The 25345-nt window shown below is 41.7% G+C and overlaps 1 protein-coding gene across 1 annotated transcript in view; it reads left to right on the top strand.

Moving 5' to 3' along the window:
- The window catches only part of LOC311243128 (uncharacterized protein), a 68652-nt gene that overhangs the window by 12436 nt on the left and 30871 nt on the right, over positions 1 to 25345 (top strand). Inside the window, exons 6-13 of the mRNA XM_084332237.1 lie at positions 4810 to 5183; positions 7083 to 7208; positions 8532 to 8603; positions 11869 to 11985; positions 15160 to 15284; positions 16898 to 17016; positions 20015 to 20163; positions 21758 to 21827. Coding sequence (XP_084188363.1) covers positions 4810 to 5183; positions 7083 to 7208; positions 8532 to 8603; positions 11869 to 11985; positions 15160 to 15284; positions 16898 to 17016; positions 20015 to 20163; positions 21758 to 21827 — 1152 coding nt within the window. The remainder of the gene's footprint in view (positions 1 to 4809; positions 5184 to 7082; positions 7209 to 8531; positions 8604 to 11868; positions 11986 to 15159; positions 15285 to 16897; positions 17017 to 20014; positions 20164 to 21757; positions 21828 to 25345) is intronic.

The raw sequence follows: 25345 nt of genomic DNA, 5'->3' as shown, positions 1-25345 counted from the left end.
CGAAAGTTGGACTTATATAGTGCGCATTTCGCCACTAGGGGGAGCCCTCTCACTAGGAGAGCCATTACTCCTCACCGTTCCAACGGGGAACAGAGGGATACGATTAAGATCTTCTAACAGGGGTTCCCAAACTTGTTCAGCTCGAGTCGAGACCCAAAAGAGAAATTTGGTGTGTCCCCGGGACCCAAACTTACAAAAATACATCATGAATTGCCATAACATACATTTATAAACTACTGATAAAGAACACAACAAACCATGCATTTCAAATGTATATGAAATGTATTTATTTAATTATAAAAGTACATCACAGCAATAATCTGAGTGTAATGTTAAGTTGCTCACCACCTCATAACACTTTTAAATGAACAAACATGTTCTACTCTCCTTTCTATTTCTCACTCCTTTTTCAACTCTCCATTTCTTACCCCCTCCCTCCGTCCCTCAACCTTAAACCCCAACATTGAGCAACATTCTGATTAATTTGTACTGACTTATTTTTTAATTCTACTGACCTGACATCATGCTAGAAGGGGTATAATATTTCATCTATGGCACAATGAAATCTAATGAGAGGTATGTGGCTGGTTGAAGTTTTCAACCAGCAGATCTATTCTGGGCCTGGTTTTTGAAAGTGCTATTCTGAGGTCATGCTGAGCATTTAGTCTGTTTCTGTATTTGTTTTTCAGGTATGCTAAGAGTAGAAAACCCAGATTCACATAAGTATGTGGTGCCAAACTGAATCAACACATCTACAGCTTTTTTATAAAAAAAAAAGTATATAAATAAATAGTTATTAACACTTTAACTGCCGGGAAACGCTTTACAGCGTCATTCCCGGCCATGCTCAAGTTGCCGAAGGACGCTGTACAGCGTCTTTAATATCAATATTTCAAAAATCTGTGATCGGATTCATATTTCCCCTCCACTGGCCTGAGATCCACCAGGAGGACCCACTGAGCTCTCTGGCGGTTCAGGAGCGCCATCTGGTGGCCGATCGGCGCAATCGCCAAACAGGAAGTGCTGTGGAGGTTGTGCTGGTCGGCCATATTACTTCCGGGCACTCGGTACATGTCCCGGGACTCTGGCTCGTCACAATATAATAGCGATCCATTGCCAATAACTCGATAAACAACATGATTTGGACGTATATAGTATTATACAAGCTGGAAATGGTTCATCAGGATAAACATCCCATAATCGAAAACGGTCTACACCACGCTGATCGTCCAACGGCGTGAGGAAGATCCGGTAAGATCCAGCGTTATTTTCTAACGTATTCCATATAAACTGTTATGATGAACATATGACCCACACTAGATGAATGATATAACGCTGCCCACGGAATTATAAACGATCCCCCGCCCATCCGGTCATCATCAGATTATACGTAGATCATTCTAGAAGTACGTCCAATTGACATTTTTTATATCGCCCCGATTACCATCAAACTGTATTTCATCATCAATATAATGCATTTGGGGCTATAGATCACGTTCTGGAGAAAGCTGCAGAAAGAGATGAAAACATACTTATACATTAGACCATACTTTACTATGAATATGTGAATGAAAAAGTTTAACGTTGCTACACAATGAACAATACATATAGGACTTTGAATGGGCCCTAATAATGGCAATGTAGCAATAGAATTTAAAAAGTTATAGCCATGCAAAGAAGGGGTACTTCTCCATAGACAAATAGAGCCGGCAACCTATGGTATATAATGAATTTAACCCATGGCACCCATAGTGTTAAAATATTTTTTTATTGGCGACCCAATAAAAACGGGTCCGCGACCCTAAGTTTGGGAAACGTTGTTGACTGGAAGCAACTCACTGAGACTCGACGACGTTATTAGACCCATAGATATAATATAAGATATATTTTAAGCACTCGCAAATGTCGCAGTCTAAAACGATATCCATTGAATAAAGACCTGGCGATGAAGGGGGATCAGCGCCCCCTGCTGCTGGTGGTCAATGTGTTAAACAGTACTGTAAACACCATGGGAGCACCAATGTCGTCTTTTTTCTTTGAGTTATGTTAGAATCTGAGTTATGTTAGAATAGCAGTTGCTTTAAATGTGCACATGGACATTTGTGAAGGACAAGAATTCAAAATGTTGGACAATAATAGAGGCTTGGGGAATCTCCATTGGGGATATCTCCGTCACTAGGGGGGGGGCTTCTCCCTAGGAGAGCGATTTCCCCTCCAAACCGCCAACGGGGGCAAAAAGTGCTAACCATATAGCTTATTTTATTTTCATTTCAGTTTAATTTTTTCATAAATATATATAGTGATATCGGTGACATGGGAGGTACAGAGGTGGGCAGGCTGAGTTCAGTGGGGGGGAATGTCGGGGGGAGCGGCCATCGTTCTGGCGGTTCGACCCGGGAGAGGGGGGCCTTGCATGTTGTGGGTATGGGTGGGGTGAGGTTTCCTGGGGCCGGTCTGGTCACCGGGCCGGGGGGGCACCGGGCTTGGGGTTGCGGGGGGTCGGGGGGCACAGATCCTGTTTTGTTTTGTTTGTTTTTGTTTTGTTTTCTGTTTTTTTGTTTGTTAATTTCAACCACTTCATCCAATTGGACAGCACCTTGCTTCCTTTTTTATCTTTGTTTTTTCCTGTTGTTACTACCGTGAATCCTCAAATATAGAACGGGTCTTCTATTTACCTCAGCTGCAAAGAGCACCAGGCCTTTATTAGAGAGATGCTTATATAAGAGGCAGGCCTTAATTTAAAAAAATTACACTCATGGACATAATCCCTTCATTTTCAGACTTTTATTGCATTATTATTATTTTTTAATACGTACATTGTCTGTCTACATTTATTTAGACTAGCATTGGTATTTAAATATTGAGTGCAGTTGAGTAATTGTGGGATTAACGTAATTCACACACTGAAGTTGGAACTGTCTATAGGTTGCGGGGTCCGGTGACGATTTAGCGTGTGGTACCTACCTTCTCGACTTCCTCAGTCGAATCGAGTTGATGACATGCAGGCAATAGCTTTAGCTAACGCTATCATAGCATCATGATCTGTAATGTGTCAACTGGACAACGCCAGCCTCGCCTGCCAACGCCATATAGATGGTGAACGTTAACGTTTGCAAACGAAGTCAACGTCATCCAGCTGCCACCACAGATCTAGATATTATGACAACGTTAGCTAACGCCAACCAGAGGGAAACGTTAATGTACGGTAGTCAGTGTAGCGGGAGGCAGCACTTGATTTGCATTGGCAAGAGTTTATCTCATTCTATATCACGGCACGAAAAATAAAATAAATACTTTTTTTTGCGACCTTATATTGGAGACCGGCCTTTATTTGTCTGCATGCATCAAACCCTCTGCCATTATAAGAGGCCCGTCCTTTATTCGAGTACCCTCCACTATTAGAGGACGCCAAAAACGAGTATACTCATTATTGCCCGCCATGCGTTGTGCGCCAGAAACTAGTTAATTCGTTTTTGGGATCAATATTTAATTTCTTCGCCATGGCATTCATAATTCATCCAGCCTCCCTCCGCTGCTGCAGCTGGACCCTGTCTGATATTGCAATGCCTCAATACCGCCGCCTGGTGGATGTCGGGCGAGTTACACTCCAAGCCAAACCGGAAGTGGTGCTCGGTGCATCGAGGAAATTCCTCCGGCAGTAATATCTTGTAGCGTGGATCTAGATACACACTTGAGTGCATTGGGATCGCTTTCGAAACGTAATAATCAATATGATTTCGGCGTTTATTGCATCATACAAACGGGAAATGGGTCTAGCAGATCGACGTCAAATAATTGGAATATTTTTCCTCCAGTCTCATCGGCGAACGGTAAGAGGAAACTAACGTTATTTTCAGCCCGATTGTTTATTCATTTCACGGCAATCCATCTGATCAACGTATCAACCCATAGTCAAAAAAGACGCTACTGACAATCAAGGAATTATAAACGACCCCCCCCCCCCCCTTTCCTTCACGCATGATGAAGCATAATGTATACCGATCATATACATTTGAATTTTTTAATATAGCGTGTATAGGAAAGAAACTCCAATCTATCATATGCGTCAGGGCCTATAACTCGCATTTTAGGAATTACTGCAGAAAACCTTAAAAACATACTTATATTCACGACGGTATTAACACGATGAATGAAAAAATATAACGTTCCCACATCCGGAACGATAGATACCCGATGTTGAATGGGCCATAGTAATGTCAATATAGCTATAATATTTAAAAAGTTATAGCCCTGCAAAGAAGGTAAACATCTCCATAGGGTTACAGCACTGGCAGACTGGGCCCAAGGATGGGTACAATGCATGGCGGACAATGTGTTAAAATCCAATTTATTATTATTATTATTATTATTATTATTATTATTATTATTATTACTGAGCCTGGCCCAATTAAATTCAAGGGACCCGTGTCGCTGAGTGCTCGGCCCCGCGGGGGACGGACCTGGGATGTGGGGGAGCCCTATTCCTAGGGTTGGATGGCGGGAGGGGGGTCCCTCTTGTGGGGGTCTGGGAGGCTGAACGCAGCCATATTCAAGGGGCCCATGTTGGTGTATTGTTGTGTTATTGATGTCATTGTAAGTGTTGTCTGGGTGTTGTGTGTCTGTGTATGTCAATAAAAATCTAAGTCAAAAACAAATGGAAATATGTTTGAAATGGTTTTGTTTCATGGAATCTATGCCTCTGTTTTCCTCATTTCTTAATTATTTTTTCAGAATTGTGTATGGAATCGTGTCCAGAATGTCACACATGGAGGTTCATCTATAACGTTCATCTATCTTGTACATTTTTAGGTCCAAGAAGATCCAGGAGAACCGAGAGAGACAAGGAGAGGGAGAAAGAAGGGAGAGACGGACTTCTTTTGGCGAGCGTGAGACCGGGGAAACTTCATCAAATGAGAACGGATAGAGAGAAGGAGAAAGACTGGGAATTAGACAGAAAACTTGAGGAGAAACGGGTGAGGGAGCAAAAGAGAACAGATAGAGAGTGGGAGAAAGACGAGGAATTGGAAAGACAAGGAATTCTTGAGGTGAGACCGGAGATGGAGAAAGACAGGACGGAACAGAGAGAGAGAGATCGAGATCTTAAGGAGAGACGGGACAAACGTACAGAAAGTCGAGATCTTAAGGAGAAACTTACAAGACTTGCATTTCGTGAACATGAACAGGTAATGTCTGATGTTTCCATTGTACTGTTCCTCCAGGGGCCAAAAACTCATGTTTAGCAAATGACTATGTTGACTACCTTACTTAACCACTAGCTCTATGTTCACTACCTTATTAACCACTAGCTCTATGTTGACTACCTTACTTAACCACTAGCTCTATGTTCACTACCTTACTTAACCACTAGCTCTATGTTCACTACCTTACTTAACCACTAGCTCTATGTTCACTACCTTACTTAACCACTAGCTCTATGTTCACTACCTTACTTAACCACTATCTCTATGTTCACTACCTTACTTAACCACTAGCTCTCTGTTCACTACCTTACTTAACCACTAGGGCTGTGCTGCTAGCTCTATTATTACAAATAGGTAAAGGACCCGGAGCAGATTGGGAAGCCGGTCAAATCAGTTAGCCACAGACTAGCCACATGACTGCAATGTTATGTATTTTGATTAGTGCTGTCAATCGATTAAAATATTAAACTCGATTAATCGCATGATTGTCCATAGTTAACTCGCGATTAATCGCAAATTAATCGCATATTATTATTTTTAACAGGTCTTTTTCAAGTTCCAAGTTTTAATACTCTTATCAACATGCGAGTCAACAAATGCTTGCTTTATGCAGCCATTTAACACAAAAGGATGACCCTCATGCATTGCAAATTTGCATCAAATTCAAAACAGAGTGATGCACAAAATAACTTAAAAGAAAATAATCATTTAAAACAATGAATAAAGTGTGCATGAAATAATAGGGGAAAGAAAACGTTAGGAACTTTAGGAGCCACACAAGGGCTGATTAATCACACACCCCCCTCTCACACACACACTCTCCCAACTCTCTTTCTCTCTTGCCCCTTCCTCATCTCTCTCACCCCCTCTCTCTCTATATCACACACACACACACACACACACACACACACACACTTCAGAAACAAACATAGTATCAATGAGAGCATCAATAATACACCTGAGTGAAGTCTAGTAAAAAAAATAAAAAAATGTAAGTAAAAAAGAATATATATATATTTAAGTTAATCGTGAGTTAAAAATAATAATGGCGTTAATAGAATCGGGCGATAACGTGTTAATACCGCGTTAACTTTGACAGCCTTAATTTTGATCAATTAACTTAAAATTCATTGACATAACTACTTTTATGTAACTGCGGTGCTGTCTGCGTTGTTTGACATATCAAGAGTTGGACGGCAGGGCGGCCGGGTAGCGCAGCGGACTAAGCGCCTGTTTACCACCGCAGAGACACTGGTATCGAATCCGGCTGTCGGCGGTCCCTCGGGCTTGGGCGGTCGTCATACTGACACAATTGGCAGTGTCAGCGGGTGGGAAGCCGGTGGGTGGTATTCTGGTCATTGTAAACAACGACTCCTACAGGTCGGTCAGGGCGCCTGCACAGTGAGGGAAGGAACTGGGTAAGGTAGTGTGATCCTCCCACGCGTTACACTTCCCCAGTGAGAGTCCTCGCTGTCAGGTGAAAAGAGGCTGCTGGCTGTCTCCTATGTATCGGAGGAAGCATCTGATAGACTTCAGGGCTCCCTAGACCGACCAGTGGGGGGGCACATGCGCGCAACGATTAGGAAGGGGAGGGGGGAATTGGCATAACGACTAAATTGGGATGGGATAAAAATACAGAAAAATAGGAGGAGAAAAAGTGGATACAAAAAAAGAGTTGCACGGCCTAGCGCATGAACTTACTCTTACAAAGTACATTTACAAAGTATATACAGACATTTATATCTGCTTGGATAACGAGAAGGACTATGGATATCCCACTAATATGTTCCATATGAGATACAGGATGTACTATTGATTTACTTATTATGTCGAGAGTAATATTTGATGTCATGTCCTTGTGTTTTTATCTCTTTACGACAGACTGGTGACAATTACGACAGACTGGTGGTGGCCAAATTTACTTGTAACTCAACTGCAGAGACTGATCTATCGACACTGATCAAACCATTAGGATCAATAATTCACCTTCACTTATTTCATGAATATGTAAGTTAGTCTCTCTCTGTTGCTAGCTGCCTGCCTACCTACTGATGTTACTATGATTTTGCAATATCCCTAATATCAGACGGGGCTTGGTTATTAACGGGTAATGGTAAATAATATCAATACTTGTAATTTTATAATGTCAGGCGCCGGAGCTATATGGTGAATATAGGTCTAGATGGCCACCACTTTAATCAATGGGAGGACGGGGAGATTTGCGAGTGCTTAAAATATATCTTAAATTATGGCTATGGGTCTAATACACCCGTCGCTTATCAATGAGTTGCTTGCAGTCAACATGTACAAAACGGATTGTTTTTTCATCTGTACATTTCCGTTTTATACCGTTTTGAAGAGTATAGTTTTGGTGATTTCTAGTAATTCAGAGAAAGACGCGATAATAGCCCTTTAGTGGAATACACAAAACACGTAATTTTTCGGTTGATTCATGAACGTTTTCAAATAAACGCTAGATTATCAATAGTATTATGTGTCCTCATGCACGATACAGAAGCGGGCTGAAAAATCGCTCATCCGTGCCTTGGTCGGTGCCAACGGCACGCACACACACACAGACACATTGTGATTGCTGTGAAAGAAACATCTGATTAACCCAAGACTGGTAACATAGAGTCCTTACCTCACATCTCATGTCCTGCAAAAAGATGAATCCAATTCCTGATCGCCATTCCAAATATTGATTGCGTTTATTGATCCAACGTTATATATCCAAAACACATAATCCACGCTGCGCCCAGTCTCCCCAGTCAATGTGGTATAACGATACTGCATGCCCGAGAAGGAAAACCTGGACTGGACTTATTTTTTTATGCACAGTCCCAGCCAATCCAATCCAGTGATGTGCAATACCATCCGGGAGACGATAAGCGGCAGTATTTGCCCTTTTCCGAGCTCAGACCCATTCCCAACGATAACATCAGGTTGGATGGATGAAAATGAATGGATATCGCTAATAAAAGAAATAACGATTAAAACCCGACTATACTCGTGATTGGCGCTCAAGCGTCGGCGAGTTAACCCGACTATACTCGGGTCTGGCGTCCAATGTGTTAATATTAATAATAATAATTTTAAGTTATAGGCTAAATAGCCCAGTTTAGAATGTGGCATTATGAAACCAGTATCACAAGGTTCGTAGCTCAGTTAGCATAGTGTTGAAAATGTTGTAGAATGTAGTTGGCTCTGTGGTTGAGGGCAGTGTGTGAAGGGCTCTTGAAATATTAGTGTTGGGGTCAGTTATTGAATCACTCGGTTGAAAAAGTTGTGGATTCATTCTAAAAGGTGCTCTAAATTCTTACCTTTCAGGCCTTTATAACAATGGGCTCAGCAAATGAGGCCAAGGATGTTGCCGATCACTTCACCAAGAACCCAGTGAAGGTAAAATAAAGTATTCAAAAGTCTACCCTTATATATTGGCACAATAAGTACATAAACACACAAACTGTATTCCATAAATCTCATCCTAGTTAAGATCATATTTGGGATAAGCTCTTCATATCATATATATTTTGTTTTGAAATGTTCTTTACAAATAATAATAATATCCTTACTATAAATATGCATGAGTGAACAGGATATTCTGAATATTATCATGGAAACCGATGATATACAGATGGAACAATCCGAACAATCATTCATTCTTATCCATTATCTTCATTATCCATTTACCAAGACATTAAAAAAAAAAAAATCTTTTTATGTTTGTACTTGTGTACACTACTTGCTTGTAGAAAGGATCCACTCTAACTAACTCTAACCAGTCCGCTAACTTGTGACGGCCATGTTCCAGTCGGGGAGAGTCAGTGTTTCCTACAGGATTTTCAGAGACTATGGGGGGTGAACCTCCGACGCTCTAGGAGGGTCCGCGTGCATGCCCCACCCGGAACTTTATTTTTTTTGTACATTTTAAAGTTAAATACATCAATCTGGTGCACTTTGAGAGCAAAATAAAGAGGCTAGATCTATGATGAACTTTGTGCTCAAAACACAAAATCGACTAGACTAGTGCTTCCCAATCCTCTCCTCGAAGCACCCCAGCCGTTCAATGTATTTGTTAAATTCCACCACCAGCACACCTGATTCAACTTAACTAGCCCTTTATTAGTTTAATTAAGGTGTGCTGGTGGTGGAATTGAACAAATACATGTAACGGCTGGGGTGTCTCGAGGAGAGGTTTGGGAACCACTGGACTAGAGCATACATTTTAGCCATCAAAGAAATTAAGCAAAACCTGTGTTGAACTGGTTTATTTTTTAGAAAATAAAAAAATATAGTGAATTACTATTACGACTACTACCACTGCCAATACTACGATACATCCCTATTGGCAAACTTTATATTAAAAAAAAAAATTAAAAAGATATATATATATATACCTAATATATATTATTATTTTTTTTATTAACCCTTTATCTGCCAGGGATTATTCTGATCATATACCCCTATCTGCCACTGTTGAAAATCTATGGAGATGTTCCCCTTCCTTGCAGGGCTATAACTTTTTTAATTGTATTGCTAAATTGACATTACTATGGCCCATTCAACGTCAAGTATCTATCGTTTAGGATGTAGCAACGTTCTACTTTTTCCTTCACATATTCATACTAAAATATGGTCTAAAGTATAAATGTTTTTATCGTTTTCTGCAGAACATGATTTATAGCCATAAATGCATTATATTGATGATCAAATACAGTTTGATAGCGATCGGCGCCAGATAAAAAATGTCAAATGTATGTGCTTCTAGAAGTTACTACTCATCATCTGATGTTGACCGGATGGGGGGGGGGGGTCGTTTATAATTCCGTGGCCAACGTTAGATGATTCATGTAGTGTGGGTGATATGATCATCAGAGCAGTTTGTATCGAACACGGTAATAATAAACGCTGAAACTTACCCCAGTCTCCTCGGGCCGTTGGGCGATCAGCTTGGAGTAGAAAGTTTCCTATTATGGGATGTTGATCTAGATGAACCATTTCCAGGTTGTATAATACTATATACGTCCAAATAACGTTGTTTATTGAGTTAGGGCGAGCGAGTGATTGATTATCCAGTGTGTCGAGATGGAGCCCCGGGAGCTATAGCGAGTGGCCGGACCGAATTTGGATGAGCACCACTTTCTGTTTCCGGTTTGCTGTTTGGGCGATCCGCCGATCGGCCACCAGATGGCGCTCTTGAACCGTTGGAGAGTTGAGAGGAGATCAACAGGAGATCTCAAGTTTCCGCGGACCGCGGGTGAAATATGATTGCCATCACAGATTTTTGAAATATTGATCTCAATGACGTGTTACGGCGTCATTGGCAGATTACGCATGGCGGAGAATGACGTGTTCAAGTCAAGAGTTTTATTTGTCACGGCATACAAGTATACAATGAAATGCGGGTGGTCTTGCCCGCAACGATGTGCAATACAGTGGTACAACATATAATAGAATCCAATAAAAACAACATTGTGCAATAACAGGTAACAGGTAACATGGTGTGACATCTCGGTATCTGTACATAGTTATTTACAGAGCATATAGGACATGCTAGGTAGCTTTGGTAGTGCAATACACTGTTACTGTTGCTATACTAATTTAAAGTGGCCTTTCCTTTTGGCAATAAGTGTGGGTGAGTGCGGCATGAGTGTGTGCCCACTCATGTTAAAGTGTTAAAGTGGCTGCTAGTGCACAGCGTGCGTGTCGTGTGTGTGCTCATGTGTGCTTGTGTGTGGATAGTTCAGTGTTCTGTGGCACTCAATGTTCATTGTTCAAGGCTCTGATGGCCTGGGGGAAGAAGCTGAGCCTAAGCCTCTCTGTCCTAGTAGCTGGGGTTCGCAGGCGTCTGCCTGACCTCAGCAGCTGGAACAGGCTGTTATTGGGGTGGTGGGGGTCTTTCATTATTCTGCAGGCTCTGGATTTGCACCTCTTGTTGTATAGAACCTGCAGGGGAGGTAGTGCAATACCCGTGGTACGCTCGGCTGAGCGCACCACTCTCTGTAGGGCCTTCTTGTCCTGTGCCGTGCTGTTTCCATACCAGGCAGTGATGTTTCCGGTGAAGATGCTCTCTACAGCTCCTGAGTAGAAGGACTGGAGTATCTTCCCCGATACTCTGAACTTCCTAAACTGTCTCAGGTGGTAGAGGCGCTGCTTCGCCTTCTTTACTACTGTGTTAACTCGTCCTTGGCGATTAAAGGGTTAAAAAAAAAATTGGTTCATTATACAACTGTGGCGGGACTAATTAGACTGTGGCACTAGAGAGTGCAACATTATCCACACTGGCCAGAACTCCAATCATGGCTAATGGAAAATGTATTAAAAGCCACCCTGAGATTCTAGGGCCTGGGACAGTCACAGAGACCAGATTTATTTCTCTGTCCAATAGACCTATTGATACCTGTTAGGATGTAAAGGGAATTTCACCAAATATTACCAAAACTATTGTATACGTGCAGCTGTCACAGGAGTGTTCATCCCAATGATACCGCTGCAACGCCAGTTCTCTGTCGTCATGCTCCAAACCAACACTGGTTTTTATGACGACATCATCAGTTTCCATGGCAGCCATCATAGCCAAATGACCAATCAAAACCATGTAGATCTGAAAGGGAATGGCCACACAATACATTGTATTATTATTTATTATTATTGTGTGTTTCAGAATGACACTGTGGTGAGCTTTCAGCCCATCCCGCTTGGGAAGAGTTTCACCAAAGACCTGATGGCGGCAGCAACACACTTTGGACCAGTGGCACGTTCTTTATTTAAAGCAACTCTGGTAAGCTTACATTTATCTATCAGCTAGCATGAGTGATGGTGGGGAAACTCTTTTGAACAGACTAGCCCTATTTCCTACTGACCAATGATGTTGTTGATCGGTAGAATCCTTTCTCAGCTTAATCCATTCGGTTCCTCATACTAGTTCTGGCTAGTTAGACGAGCTGACTGAAGACAACTGAAATCTACTCCAAAGTGCACACAAAGTAGAGTTCAGTGAGCTTCAGTCAGGTTTTACAGACCGGAGCTTGACCCCATTGACTTTGCATTAGTTTGTGGCTAACTAGCGGGAGCTAGTATGAGGAACAGCATGGATTGTGTTGAGTAAATAGGAAATAGGGTTATGGTTTCTAAAAATCACAACTAACTTATTTGATTCTTTTGAGTTGTCTTTAAGAGGAGAAAGTAGATTCTGAAACTGATTAATTTGATTAATCTTTTTTTAAATTATCATTTTAAGGCCTGCAGCACTCCCCCAATCGTTATCAGCCTCTGTCCGTGCCCGTGCTATCTCTCGATCCTCTGGGTTGTGTTTTTTTGTTTCATCGAGGCAATCGTTCGGTGGAATTCGTACTCCCACGGCTTACTGGCTGAGACACCACTATCTATTCCCCGGTGCATTCGGAACAATCTCACACTGTTTTATATAAAAAGGATAGTTTATTTACATAAACAAAGGTCTAATTCAGAATGAAATGAAGGAGAAAAACAAAAGTCTGAGAAAATATCTATCTATTGTTATTTCTAGCTTGTGGGTCGCCCGCTTCCCTCCCCCAAACCAAGTACGTACTTTACGTACTAATCCGGTTATAATCATAATGAAAACCAGTCATATCTTTCATAGCATAAACGAGTATAGTCAATTATATATACCAATAACCAAATAGTCTAATAACAGGGTTTAAACATTAAAACTACATTAATGTTAAAATATATGCAGCAACATGCGTCTGTAGGGGCTGCAGCCGTAAAGACATGCATGAAGAAATGGTTAAAGGAAAGTCATCATGAGGCCTGTAACCATTTCTGAAAAGAAATGCCTAATTTCTGTGCAGTTGAGTAGGTAAAACATTAGAAAAGCATGATATTGGGCTGCTGGGTAGCGCAGTGGACTAAGCACTCGCCTACCACCGCAGAGACTCTGGGATCGAATCCAGCTGTCAGCGGTACCTCCGCCTTGGTCAGTCGTCTCTACTAACACAATTGGCAGTGTTAGCGGGTGGGAAGCCGGTGGGGTATGTGTCTTGGTTGTTGTAAACAGCGACTCCTACTGGTCGGGCGGGGTGCCTGTTCAGCAGAGAAGGGATCTGGGGGAAATAGCGTGGTAATAGTGGTAATTCACCCTTTTGGATTGAACTCAATGAAAATGAATGGGAAAAAGAAACCCGCACTCCACATTTTACTTCTCACTCATGCAACAGGCGTCTACCAGCTTCATGCTGGACTCACAGAGCATCGGGAATATGTGTTATACAGTATCACGGTGGATTATTAAAAGGAGCGATTTTTTCGAATGGCGATCAGGAATTGGAATAATCCATTTGGATACCATCTGATCTCAGGTAAGGAATCTATGTTACCAGTCTAAGGATAATCGGATCCGTTTTCACGGATATATACCCGTAATTCCTCTAATAGTAACCCCGGCTTGTATTTGTTTCAACTGTAGCGGATACCAGGCTTGTATTAGGAGGAGGCATGTATAAGAGAGAGGCCTATATTTAAAATTTTCAAACGGATCATAATGAATAAATCAACATTTTGTGTCAGTTTGAACCCAGTAAAATGTACTGGGTTCATTTATTGAAACCAAGTACTGTATGAAATACGGTAGTAAACAGTGCAATTACAGGTGGTCAAAAAAAGTTAAATAAAGTAAAAGTGCAATCACAATACTGGTATAATAATAATAATAATAATAATAATAATAATAATAATAATAATAATAATAATAATAACTTTGTTTTATACAGTTCTGAGGTAGGCTTACTCTCTTGGTAAACATTAACACCATACCATTATATGGTATTTACTGCACAGCCAGGCCAGCATATAACAACAATAACAAAATATATTACCTATGGTAAATCCGTTGAGGGAAATACCGTAATTCCTCTAATATACATGAAACCCGGCTTGTATTAGGAGGCCGGCTTATAATTGCTTAGCTCAACAGCGCACCCGGTCATTAATAGAGACCCGGTTTTTAATTGAATACCGGTTACTATTAGAGGAATTACGGTAAGCGTTTATGTGATTATGTGATATCGCTGTTAGACTGTGCGCGCCGTCAGGAAATAGGAGCAGCGATTATCAGCGCACGGCACGAGCGCGCATGCATACACATATACTATCGATCATCTAGCGTTTATTTGAAAACGATTCATAAATAGGCCGACAAATGACAACGTTCTAGAATATTCCAGGAAAAGGCGATTATCAGGGAATCTCTTCTTTTTTCAGTGAAACCGAGTGCTTTTCAGAATGGTAGAACACGGAAATGAAGCGATGAAAAAACAATCTGCTTTGACAATGTTGACTGGAAAACGAGTCTTTGATAAGCGACGGGCAGATTAGACACATAGCCATAATTTAAAACATAGATTAGGCGATATTAACGTTAACATTGAAGTGGCCCTGGGCATTCAAGGGACTAATAATGAATTAACCTTGGGCAGTCAGTGTTCAAATGTAATATCGGAAATCATCTATCGATTTTCAAATATCTTTTTTTTTTACATTTATTTAACCTTTATTTACCCAGGCAAGCAAGTAAGAACAAATTCTTATTTTATTTATTGTCAAAAGTATGCATAATGTTGTGTTAATTCCACGACAAGAGATATGTAATGTAAATTATTCTGTTTTTGGGGGGGGGGGGGGCCCTGCATATATCGGTATCGGTTGATATCGGTATTGGAAATTAATATCGGTATATCGGATATCGGTAAAAAAAGCCAATATCGAACATCCCTATTTTTTTCTATTCAGTTATACGATTTAGTTCAAATATTGTGTGTTAAAAAGGATTTGGAATGTACAGTATCTCGATTCAGTTTAATGTTGAATTTACTAAATAGATATTAAATTGACTTGAACCTTGCTATAATTTGTTCTAATCAGCTTGGCTATTAAAGAATAGCCTGCTCACGGCCAGTTGCTGTTGTCTTTGCAGGTATTGATCGAGATGGAAAATGCCATGGATGCTCAGAGCTTGGTGGAGCACCACAAGTCCAACCCGCTCATAATAGACGGAGAAACTATTGAAGTGGACTTTTCTACACAATACTTCTCACTCAGGTAATTGGAGTCCAGGAATCTAATATTAATTTGTGGACATCGGCAGCTGGGAGAGTAAAGTCCATGGTCTAGCAGCGGATCGGGATGGTTGGTCCTGAGGGGTCCTGGGGTAGGGGTGTGGGAGTGGGGGAAGACATTTCTTTTAAATGTCTTTTAATGTCTTAGTATTTTTATAATTTTTTACATATTTTATTTTTATATACCGGTATATCTTTTGTATTTTTATAATTATATTGTCTTGTGACCTTAGGTGTTTATTGTTATTGTCAATTGATCCGTTTATTATTGTTATATATATTTTATTTGATTGCTCCTTTGTTGTTCTTTATATTATTTATTGTTGTGTTCTGTTATGTCTTGTTGTATGTTATATGTGGGGGGGGGGGGGAATAAAAAGATTTGATCACAAAAAAACCAATACTTCACACTTGACACATTCCCGCCAACAACGAGTTTACTCGTTATTGGCCGCCAATTGTTGAACGCCAACAACGAGTATACTCGTTATTTGATCGTTATTTCTTTTATTCTATATTTCTATTCATTACAGGAGCATGGACTCTGGGTTAACATGGGAAATCCTCATGAGAATGTAAAAGTGCAATACCGGCCGCATCACGCTAGACAGCGGTATCGAGCACCCTTTCTACCCTTGTATCTTTCTCTGTGGGACGGCCCCAGGTCTCCGGTTTCACTTTTCCTTGTCGGGCGAGGGGAGCGGTTCTTCCGGTTCCATCGAAGCGTGTCAAATATCTCCGATCCATATGTTGTGGTGAATTATGCCGTAGACTAAATGGACATTGGATATACCAGATGGCGATCAAACAATTGGAATATTATTTTTGGAATACTCCCAGCCACATTTAAGGGCGATTTGACGTCAATTTGAGCTTGATCCTGCAATGCTTTCATACCGATCGGCTGATAACCGTTTTTAGTGTTCAATGCGAATGCCGTTACTGACAATCGCATAATCAGAAATGACCCCCCCCCCCTTTCATGCATTCATGATGGAACATAATAGCTATGATCTAGATTTGATTTCGGGATAATAGCGTATACAGGCAAGACATGGCAACGTCTATAGTGGAATCGACGTATAGGGCTTTAACTTAGGATTTCATGAATTACCCTAGACCGCTCTAAAACCATACGTATATTCACCACGGTATAAAATGGGAACGTATGGATGGGAAAATTATTTCTTTTTTGCATCTTGAACGGAAGATAGTTACTGTCAAATGACCATGGTATTGTATCCATAGCTAATATAAAATATAGATTTAGCTCTACAAACAAGGTGACTCAGTCCTATATTTTAACGTGTGGCAATGCGACCCACAGGCCCCCGACTAATCCCCGGTGCTGAATGAGTTAAGTAAGACATCTTGGGTCATTTCATACACATGTTTGGAGAGTAATAGATTGCTTATAATGGGATCACAGTAATCTAAGTAATTTACTTTATTTATTGAATTTATTTTAAATGGTATTTAAATACCCTCATTTAATTAAGTGTTTCTGCCAGTTGAAGCTTCAGTGACCACAATATATGCAGGTTTAGCAGCAATAGTAGTCTTCTGAGAAGTTAATATTCCTCTCCCCATCTACAGAAGAGTGTGTACCGTTGACTCCACATCGCCGAGTTCCACGAAGAGGAGGCGGAGCCGGGAGGTGAAGAAGACTATAAAGAGACGCAGATCCGGCGACGGCAGCGTCGGAGAGAAGAAAAGTAAGGCTGTTGTGACGCCTACAGTTTGTTTCGTTTGGTCCAAACCAATGCATTTTAGTTTTTTGGTTCGTTGAGGTTCACACTGCCCCATTGCAAGCGGACAAGGGCTTGTAAACCAGAGTCGGGTAGCTTGTTATTGGACAGTTTTGGTAAGCGGTCATCTTGTACAGGACCTAGTAGCTCGTTATTGGACAGTTTTGGTAAACGGTCATCTTGTACAGGACCTAGGATTTGGTCAATATTGTCCTACCAAAGAATTCATCTTTCTCATCATCCGAGCTGCTGCTGCAGGCGTATTACATTACCATTGAAAAAAATACTCAATGGGACATAATCTGAAACGGTAGCCAAAAGTAACAAAAAGGTTTTAATGATAATTACCATCCAGTTGAGGGTGCAGGAATAACATAAGAGAATAACAAACAAATGACAGGACTGTGCAGACAGGATCAGCCACACAGGAGAGAACAGAACAGATATTCGCAAGGGGATGATGAGAACAAGAAACACCTGGGCTGATTACAAATGGATACACCTGGGAGGGAAACGACAAAGAACTACAGGACCAAGACAAGGAACTACAACTAGACACCACACATCACACTGGAGAACACCGATCAGGATATGAACACAGGATACAAACATACCCACACAGATGCTTAGTCTGCTGCGCTACCCAGCTGCCCTATGCGTCATTCTTTTTAAAACTATGTTTTTTCTCAACTGTCTAAGCATAGATTACTGCATCTGGTATCAGACATGGAAATCAGTGTCCTTTTTACCCATCAGCCCGTGTGAATGAGGCATTGAAACAGATGAGTGTTGCTAAAGGAACACGCCAACATTTTGGAAAATTAGCTTACCGTCTTCTCCAGAGAGAGACAAGAAGATAGATACCAGTTTCCTCTCTGTGCGTTCAGTAGAAAGCTATCTGGCTGAATGTTAGTCTAGCTTAGCACAATGAATGGAAGCGGACATGGCCGGTTAGCCTTCGGGAGAGGTGTTAGTTGGACAATGCCTAGGCTAACCGTCCATGTCCGCTTCCATTCATTGTGCTAATCTTAGAAACTTGTCAGACCCCCTCTTGGCAACTATTTATAATAGACTGGCAACAAGTCTAGCACATGCTTTTATTGACTATTGATGGGGCTGTTCTTATCCCCCTTCAGCGCCAGGTCTTTATTCAATGGATATAGTTTTAGACTGCGACATTTGCGAGTGCTTAAAATATATCTTATATTATAGCTATGGGTCTAATACACCCGTCGATTGTCAGTGAGTTGCTTCCAGTCAACATGCACAAAACAAATTGTTTTTTCATCTGTACATTTCCGTTTTATACCGTTTTGAATATGAGTATGGTTTGGGTGATTCTGAGTAATTCCAGGAAAAGACGAGAAAAAGGCATTTTAGTGTAATCCAGTCATCACGTTGTAATTATTCGGCTGATTATCTAATCATCCTGAAATCAATGCTAGATTATCATTATTATATCTCTTCATGCATACATGAAATGGCTCTCTTAGCGGGCCCCCCCCCCCCCCCCCCCCCCCACCGCAGCCAACGGTAGAAAGCACACACAGAGTCCACACAGATAGCTTTGATCGCGGGAGAAAGAATTATCAGATCAACGCAAGAATTTATATATAGACTCCTTACCTGGTCTCTGAAAAAAGAATCCAATTATCTGATTGCCATTCCAGTTATCTACAGTGATCGTGTCCCCGACATTACCGAGCGTTACACATGAACGGGCGGGCGGGGTTAGTGTTCCATGCCGTCGTTGTAAAGGCCTGCCTCGCCTGAGTATTTAGATCGGCTCAGAAAACACACCAGACCATTTTCAATGGAGTGCAATAGCTCCGCAAGGCAGTAGAGGGCGGTGTTGACCGTCTGCCAGCTCAGACAGGGTCTGAAGGGTCTGCAGAGGCTGCAGCCATGAATTATGAATAGATATAGCGAATAAACTAAATAACGATCCCAAAAACGAGTTAACTCGTTTTTGGCGATATTCGCATGGCGGGCAATAACGAGTATACTCGTTCTTGGCAATTAATGTGTTAACACTGCAGCAGTAAGATGACGAAGCAATAATGTGATCCTATGAGAGGAGAGACAGTCATCTGTTATCAGGTAGGTTCTCTGAGCATGAATGCTCTTTTTCAGCAACTCTCTGCTTCACACTCACACAGTTCCATTCACACCTGGGAGCCGCCCAGTACAACCACAGTCTGACACTGTTGACCACTAGGAGCTGCCCAGTACAACCACAGTCTGACATTGTTGACCACTAGGAGCTGCTCAGTACAACCACAGTCTGACACTATTGGCCACTAGGAGCTGCCCAGTACAACCACAGCCTGACACTGTTGGCCACTGAGCAGCTCCACTCAAGCAGTTTGGGGTTAAGTGCCTTGCTCAATGGCACTTCAGCTGTTGTTATTGAAGGACAGGAGAGAGTTATTCGTTCACCCAGATTCCTTTCTGCCCGTCCAGGCGATCGGACCGGCAATCTTCCGGTTACAAGCTCACTCTAACTTTTAGGCCAGGAATTTGTCCAAATTAATTCAAACTTTTATGTAATCAGAATCCTCTCTCATAACAGCCCCCCTCCTCTCTCCCTCCAGTTGCCCTGTGCCTTTTTGTAATTGCGAGCAATCCCAGCCTTGCACAAATTAATTTGGTTTGCAAGATATAAATAAATTAGATTATCTTCTCAAGTGACGTCATCAGGATGCTTAATCGGAGCTGAATTACAGCTCAATCAATATAATGTAGATAAAGGAAATAGCTTAGTCTACAGATTTATGGAGGGATAATGTTAGTAAAATATAGGTTTCAGTCTAGTAAGTTGAATAAAAAATTAATTGATACTGAAAACTAAACATAAAGCATATACAATTTACAATTATGGAAAATCAACTACACTGACGACTGGGACCAAAATAGAGTACAAATATATTTTGAATAGCTGGTATATTTTCTTTGTTGTCCACAGAAGACAAAGCAGCTCCTTCCAGCTCTTCCAAACAGGAGACCAAGAGGAAGACCTCAGCTGATCAGACCAAGACCCCTCCCACCTCCACCAAGAAACTGGCCTCAGCCAATAGACACGCTCCAAAGAAGGAGGGAGGAACCAAGGATGAGGTATCAGCGGATGGAGAGACAACTGAGGAAACTGAAGCATATTATTATCACTAAAGCTACAGAGCAACGTTATGCTGAAGCATGATATTATCACTAAAGCTACAGAGCAACGTTATGCTGAAGCATGATATTATCACTAAAGCTACAGAGCAACGTTATGCTGAAGCATGATATTATCACTAAAGCTACAGAGCAACGTTATGCTGAAGCATGATATTATCACTAAAGCTACAGAGTAACGTTATGCTGAAGCATGATATTATCACTAAAGCTACAGAGCAACGTTATGCTGAAGCATGATATTATCACTAAAGCTACAGAGCAACGTTATGCTGAAGCAGAGTACAGAGTAAAGGACGGATAGGTTTGCCCATTGCAAAGCTCCAGAGGTAACGTTAGTCTGTGAAAATGTCAATGATTTAGGAGTACTAAGACTTGGACAGGGGAAGTCCCTCCACTACCTTCTCAAAGCACGGGATGATTTTAAGTAGCCAAACGTTACACTATAAAAACTAACTGGATAGTTGATGATGATAGATATTTCACTTCATTAGCTGAAATATTCTAAAATCATTAAGTCTGCTATAAGCCATTCTCCCTCTCTTGTGTGTGTATGCGTGAGTGTTGTGTGTGTGTGTACTGTACATTTGCTATAGGCTTCTCTTTTTGACATAGTCTAGGCTAATTAGCTTTAACAATCCTGATTCCTGGGCCTATTTTGTTTATTATAAGAAGACATTGATATTGCTGGCACAAACACTAATATAACACATAATATACATAATAACACATGGAGATTAGCTATATAGCTCAGCAGCTGTAACAGAATAATTTAAAGTTTATTAAATGATTTAAGTTTCAACAGCGTCAAAAATATTTTCAGTTATTTTATTTATAAAAGATAACCGTATAAAGAATGTTCCATGTTCTGTCATCTAATATTATATTCCATTACTTTTCCTGATGTTTTAGGTTTTTGTCGTGGTATCAATATTTTTACCTCAGTTTTAGAACCGGTATCAAAGTCAAAATATTGGTATCGTGACAACACTACTACTGACACGTCACACATGGTGTTTTCTGAAGATTACTAGGAGGCCAGGGGCGTTGGCCACAAAACATATGAGCAAGCCTGATTTAATACCCAAATAAAACATTTTGTTTTGTTTCAAACTAAACTAAACTAAAACATTTTTAGTTTTGAGGATTTAATACCCAAATAAAACATTTTGTTTTGTTTCATGAGAATTTAATACCTAACTAAAACATTTTGTTTAGTTTTATGAGGATTTAATACCCAAATAAAACTTTTTGTTTAGTTTTATGAGGTTTTAATGCATACCAGAGACATCCTTCATTCAACCCCAAAAAAGTATTTGCCATTTAAAATCCTCTATTGCTTCTTCTTTAAACATGGCGGTCGCGCACCAAGGTCAGTGTTGGTGAGAACACGTGTTGGGGGTAGAATTGGGACTAGCCGTAACAGAGGGGTTGAGTTACTTTAAAGAAGTAAAGGAGACCAGCACTGGAATGTTGAGTGAGTTTTATTTTTCTACAGTTTTTAATGCCTGTGTTTATCCATCTGTCTTGACAGGAGTCACCTCATCTTCCAGAGAGTCTTGAGAACTGTATCACTGTAGATGACATCTCGTCTGATGATCAAGGTAATGTACAGCTACGTGACGAGGCAGGGATGGGTCATACCAGTGTTGTAGTTGAGTCACTAAATCTCCAGTCCGAGTTGAGTCTTGAGTCCCCAGTGTTCGACTCCAAGTCCGAGTCACCAAAGAAGAGCCTGAGTCGAGTCCGAGTCTAGTCCCCATTACCCGAGTCCAAGTCATCAAGGTTGAGTCCACTCCACTCTGGCAGTCAAAGAGCTGACATACAAAAAAAAAATCTACATTAACACTTTCCCCACCAATCACGTTGTACGACGTGTTTCAAGTTCATGCGAATTCTGCCAATCCACGGCGTACGACGTTATTGAGATCATATTTCATATTTTCGCCATGGTATTCATATTTCCCTCACGCAGCCTGGTCTGATGCTGTGTGAGCCGGCACAACTCTGCAACGCTTCAATACTGCCCCCTGGTGGATGATCGGCGAGTTGCCAAACTGGAAATGGTCGGTTGGATATCGGTGCGTCTCCTAAATCCGTCCGGCCACTCGCATATCGTTGCGGGACTCTAGCCACACACCGTGGATATGGATCGCTGCCATAACTCAATAATCGACATGATTTGGGCGTGTATTAGTATTATACAAACCGGAAATGGATCTACTCGATCCCCATCAAATAACTGGGATCTTTTTGCTCCAGTCTCATCGCCCAACGGTAAGAGGAGGCTGACGTCATTTTCAGCGTGAGTGTTTATTATTATCCATACAAACTGCTCTGATCTATATATCACCCATACTACATAAAGCATTTAACGACGATCACGGAATTATAAACGACCCCCGTTCACCCGCGCATGATCAGTCATAACGTTTAGGACCATGTACAGTTGAAATTTTTAATATAGCGTGGATCGGTAACAAACGGCATTTGATAATCTATATATGCATTTATGCCTATATCTCACGTTCTAGGAATTACTGCAGAAAACGATAAAAACATATTTATATTCTAGACGGTATTTTCGTATGAATGTGTGAATGAAAAAGTAAAACGTTCCTACATCCTGAACGATAGATAATCGATGTTGAATGGGCCATAGTAATGTCAATTTAGCAATACAATTTAAAAAGTTATAGCCCTGCAAAGAAGGTGAACATCTCCATAGACTTACAGTACTGGCAGAGAATGGTATAAGATGCTGAAAGTGCGTGGCAGGGAATGTGTTAAACGGTCACCATTTCAAAGGGAGTTTATTTACTTTGTGACACAATAGCCAAACAAATGCACTTGCCATCGATATCTTATGCCAAATGATTAGGGCCTATTACAAGTCCAAGTCGAGTCACAAGTCCTGAAAATCAGTCCAGGACTCGAGTACTACAACACTGGTTCATACAGTGTATCAATATTTACCATTTAAAGCTGTAGCACCTGCAGTGGAATCCACTGTCCTTCGCCAATACACTGTCCGTCCCCCCCGCCAATACACTGCCCCCCCCCCCCCGCCAATACACTGCCCCCACCCGCCAATACTGTCCTTCACCCCCTCCCATACACTGCCTCACCCTCCCATACACTGCCCCCACCCGCCAATACACTGCCCCCACCCGCCAATACACTGCCCCCTTTGCCTCGCCCCCCTTTTGTCTCATCCTCCTGTCCCCCTTGCACCTGGGTACCCTCTTTTGTCATGTATAAATAATCCACGTACACTTCTATATCTGGGAGCCACTTTCGGGCCAAGACTTCCAGATGGGGTCTTCTGAAGCCAACCCCTGTGATTAACCTAAAACATTTGTAACAACCAACTATTGATCAGCAAATTATTTCCTCCGGCATCCACCACACACCTTTAACTCTTTCACTACCACACTACAGAAGGTTAACCCTTTCACTACCACACTACAGACGGTACATATATACCGTCTGTAGTGGTAGTGAAAGGGTTAACCGTCGATCACAACACCAGAGGGAGCTCCACAAATCATGTTAAACCCAGATTCGGCTCAAACAAGGGACTAAACACGTTTCGCAATTATGCCACATCAATGTGGAACGCCCTACCCAAAGCTGTAAAGGAATGTGAATCACTACCCACTTTCAAAAACACTCTCAAAGAACACCTACGGGAGACTGCAATTCGAAACTGGCCCCTAGAAATGTCCTAACCCAGTTGTACAGTAAAGACCAAGTATGGCCTTGTCAGTATTCCAATGTACAGTGCCCCCCCGTACCCAACCCCCCCCCCCCCCCCCACCTCCAATGTACAGCCCCACCCCACCTACCCAACCTCCTCCAATGTACAGTTTCTATGTCAAATGTATGTCAGTATTCCAATGTACAGTGTGTGTCCCCCCCCCCACCTCCAATGTACAGCCCCACCCAACCCCACCCCACCTACCCAACCTCCTCCAATGTACAGTTTCTATGTCAAATGTATATACACTTTTTTTCTGGATTTTTTTTTAGTATCACAAACCGTACTGTATTTGCAAATCTGGTATGTCATAAATGTATAGATGTAGCAGTGTCTATCTGTATGTCGTTTGTGTCATATGATGAATTGAAAATGGGGGACCCTGATGTAAACAAGACGAAAGTCTTTCTCTGGTCTGCATCCCCTTAACAATTGTATGTATTGAGCTGTACTGTACTGTACCCATTCTGCAATCTGTTAATAAACTTTTCAATCAATCAATCAATCAATCTGTATTGTCACAGTGAAAGGGTTAACCCGGGACTTCCGGTTTGCAACGTTCTGGTGACCAGCCACATGAAAGAGCTCCCGGTCATTGAATATCAAAAAAAGGAAGTAAAACAATTCAAAGCAAAATAAAAAGTGACAATTCAAGGATATAGAAGGGGAGGAAGGAGGAACACGAGAAAAGGCGAGAGAAAAGCGAAGAAAAGAGAAGAAGGGCGTTGTACCGCAGCGAGGCCTGGCTGGAGAAGGAGCTGCAAGCTAACATGGAAGTTAACACAGTGAATACGACGCAGCAAGGGATACAAGCTAATGTGGCGTTGGACCGCAGCGAGGCCTGGCTGGAGAAGGAGCTGCAAGCTAACATGGAAGTTAACACAATGAATATGACGCAGCAAGTGATACAAGCTGGTTCGGGAGAGGTGAAACGGACGGCCCCCAGGGGAGGGACGGGGAGACGCTGGATACAACCGGACCAACCAGGACTCTGGCACCGAGGTCGGCCGGACCATCCGCACACGAGATGCAGGCGCGTTGGTCGCCCGGGCCGGTCAAGATGCGAACACGGAGGCCACATACACCAACCGAGATCCGAGCACCGAGATCAACTGGACCAGCCAGAACTTGAACAACGAGGTTTCACACACCAAGCAGGACTCGAGCACTGAGGTCATACACACCGATCAAGATTCAATACCACATATGCATATGTAAGGGATAATGTATAGCTACGAGGTCATTGTCGCAAAATAATTGACCGACACGGAGTTTAAAATACCGAGCCGCCTCGGCGAGGTGTTTTAAACGTCAGTGAAGGTCAATTATTTTGCGATGATGACCGAGTATAGCTATACATTA

The sequence above is a fragment of the Notolepis coatsorum genome (genome assembly GCF_963971535.1).
Source record: "Notolepis coatsorum genome assembly, chromosome: 16".
NCBI lineage: Eukaryota > Metazoa > Chordata > Actinopteri > Aulopiformes > Paralepididae > Notolepis > Notolepis coatsorum.
The sequence above is the reverse complement of the archived record's forward strand: the minus strand, read 5'-3'. Positions and strand labels throughout refer to the sequence as shown.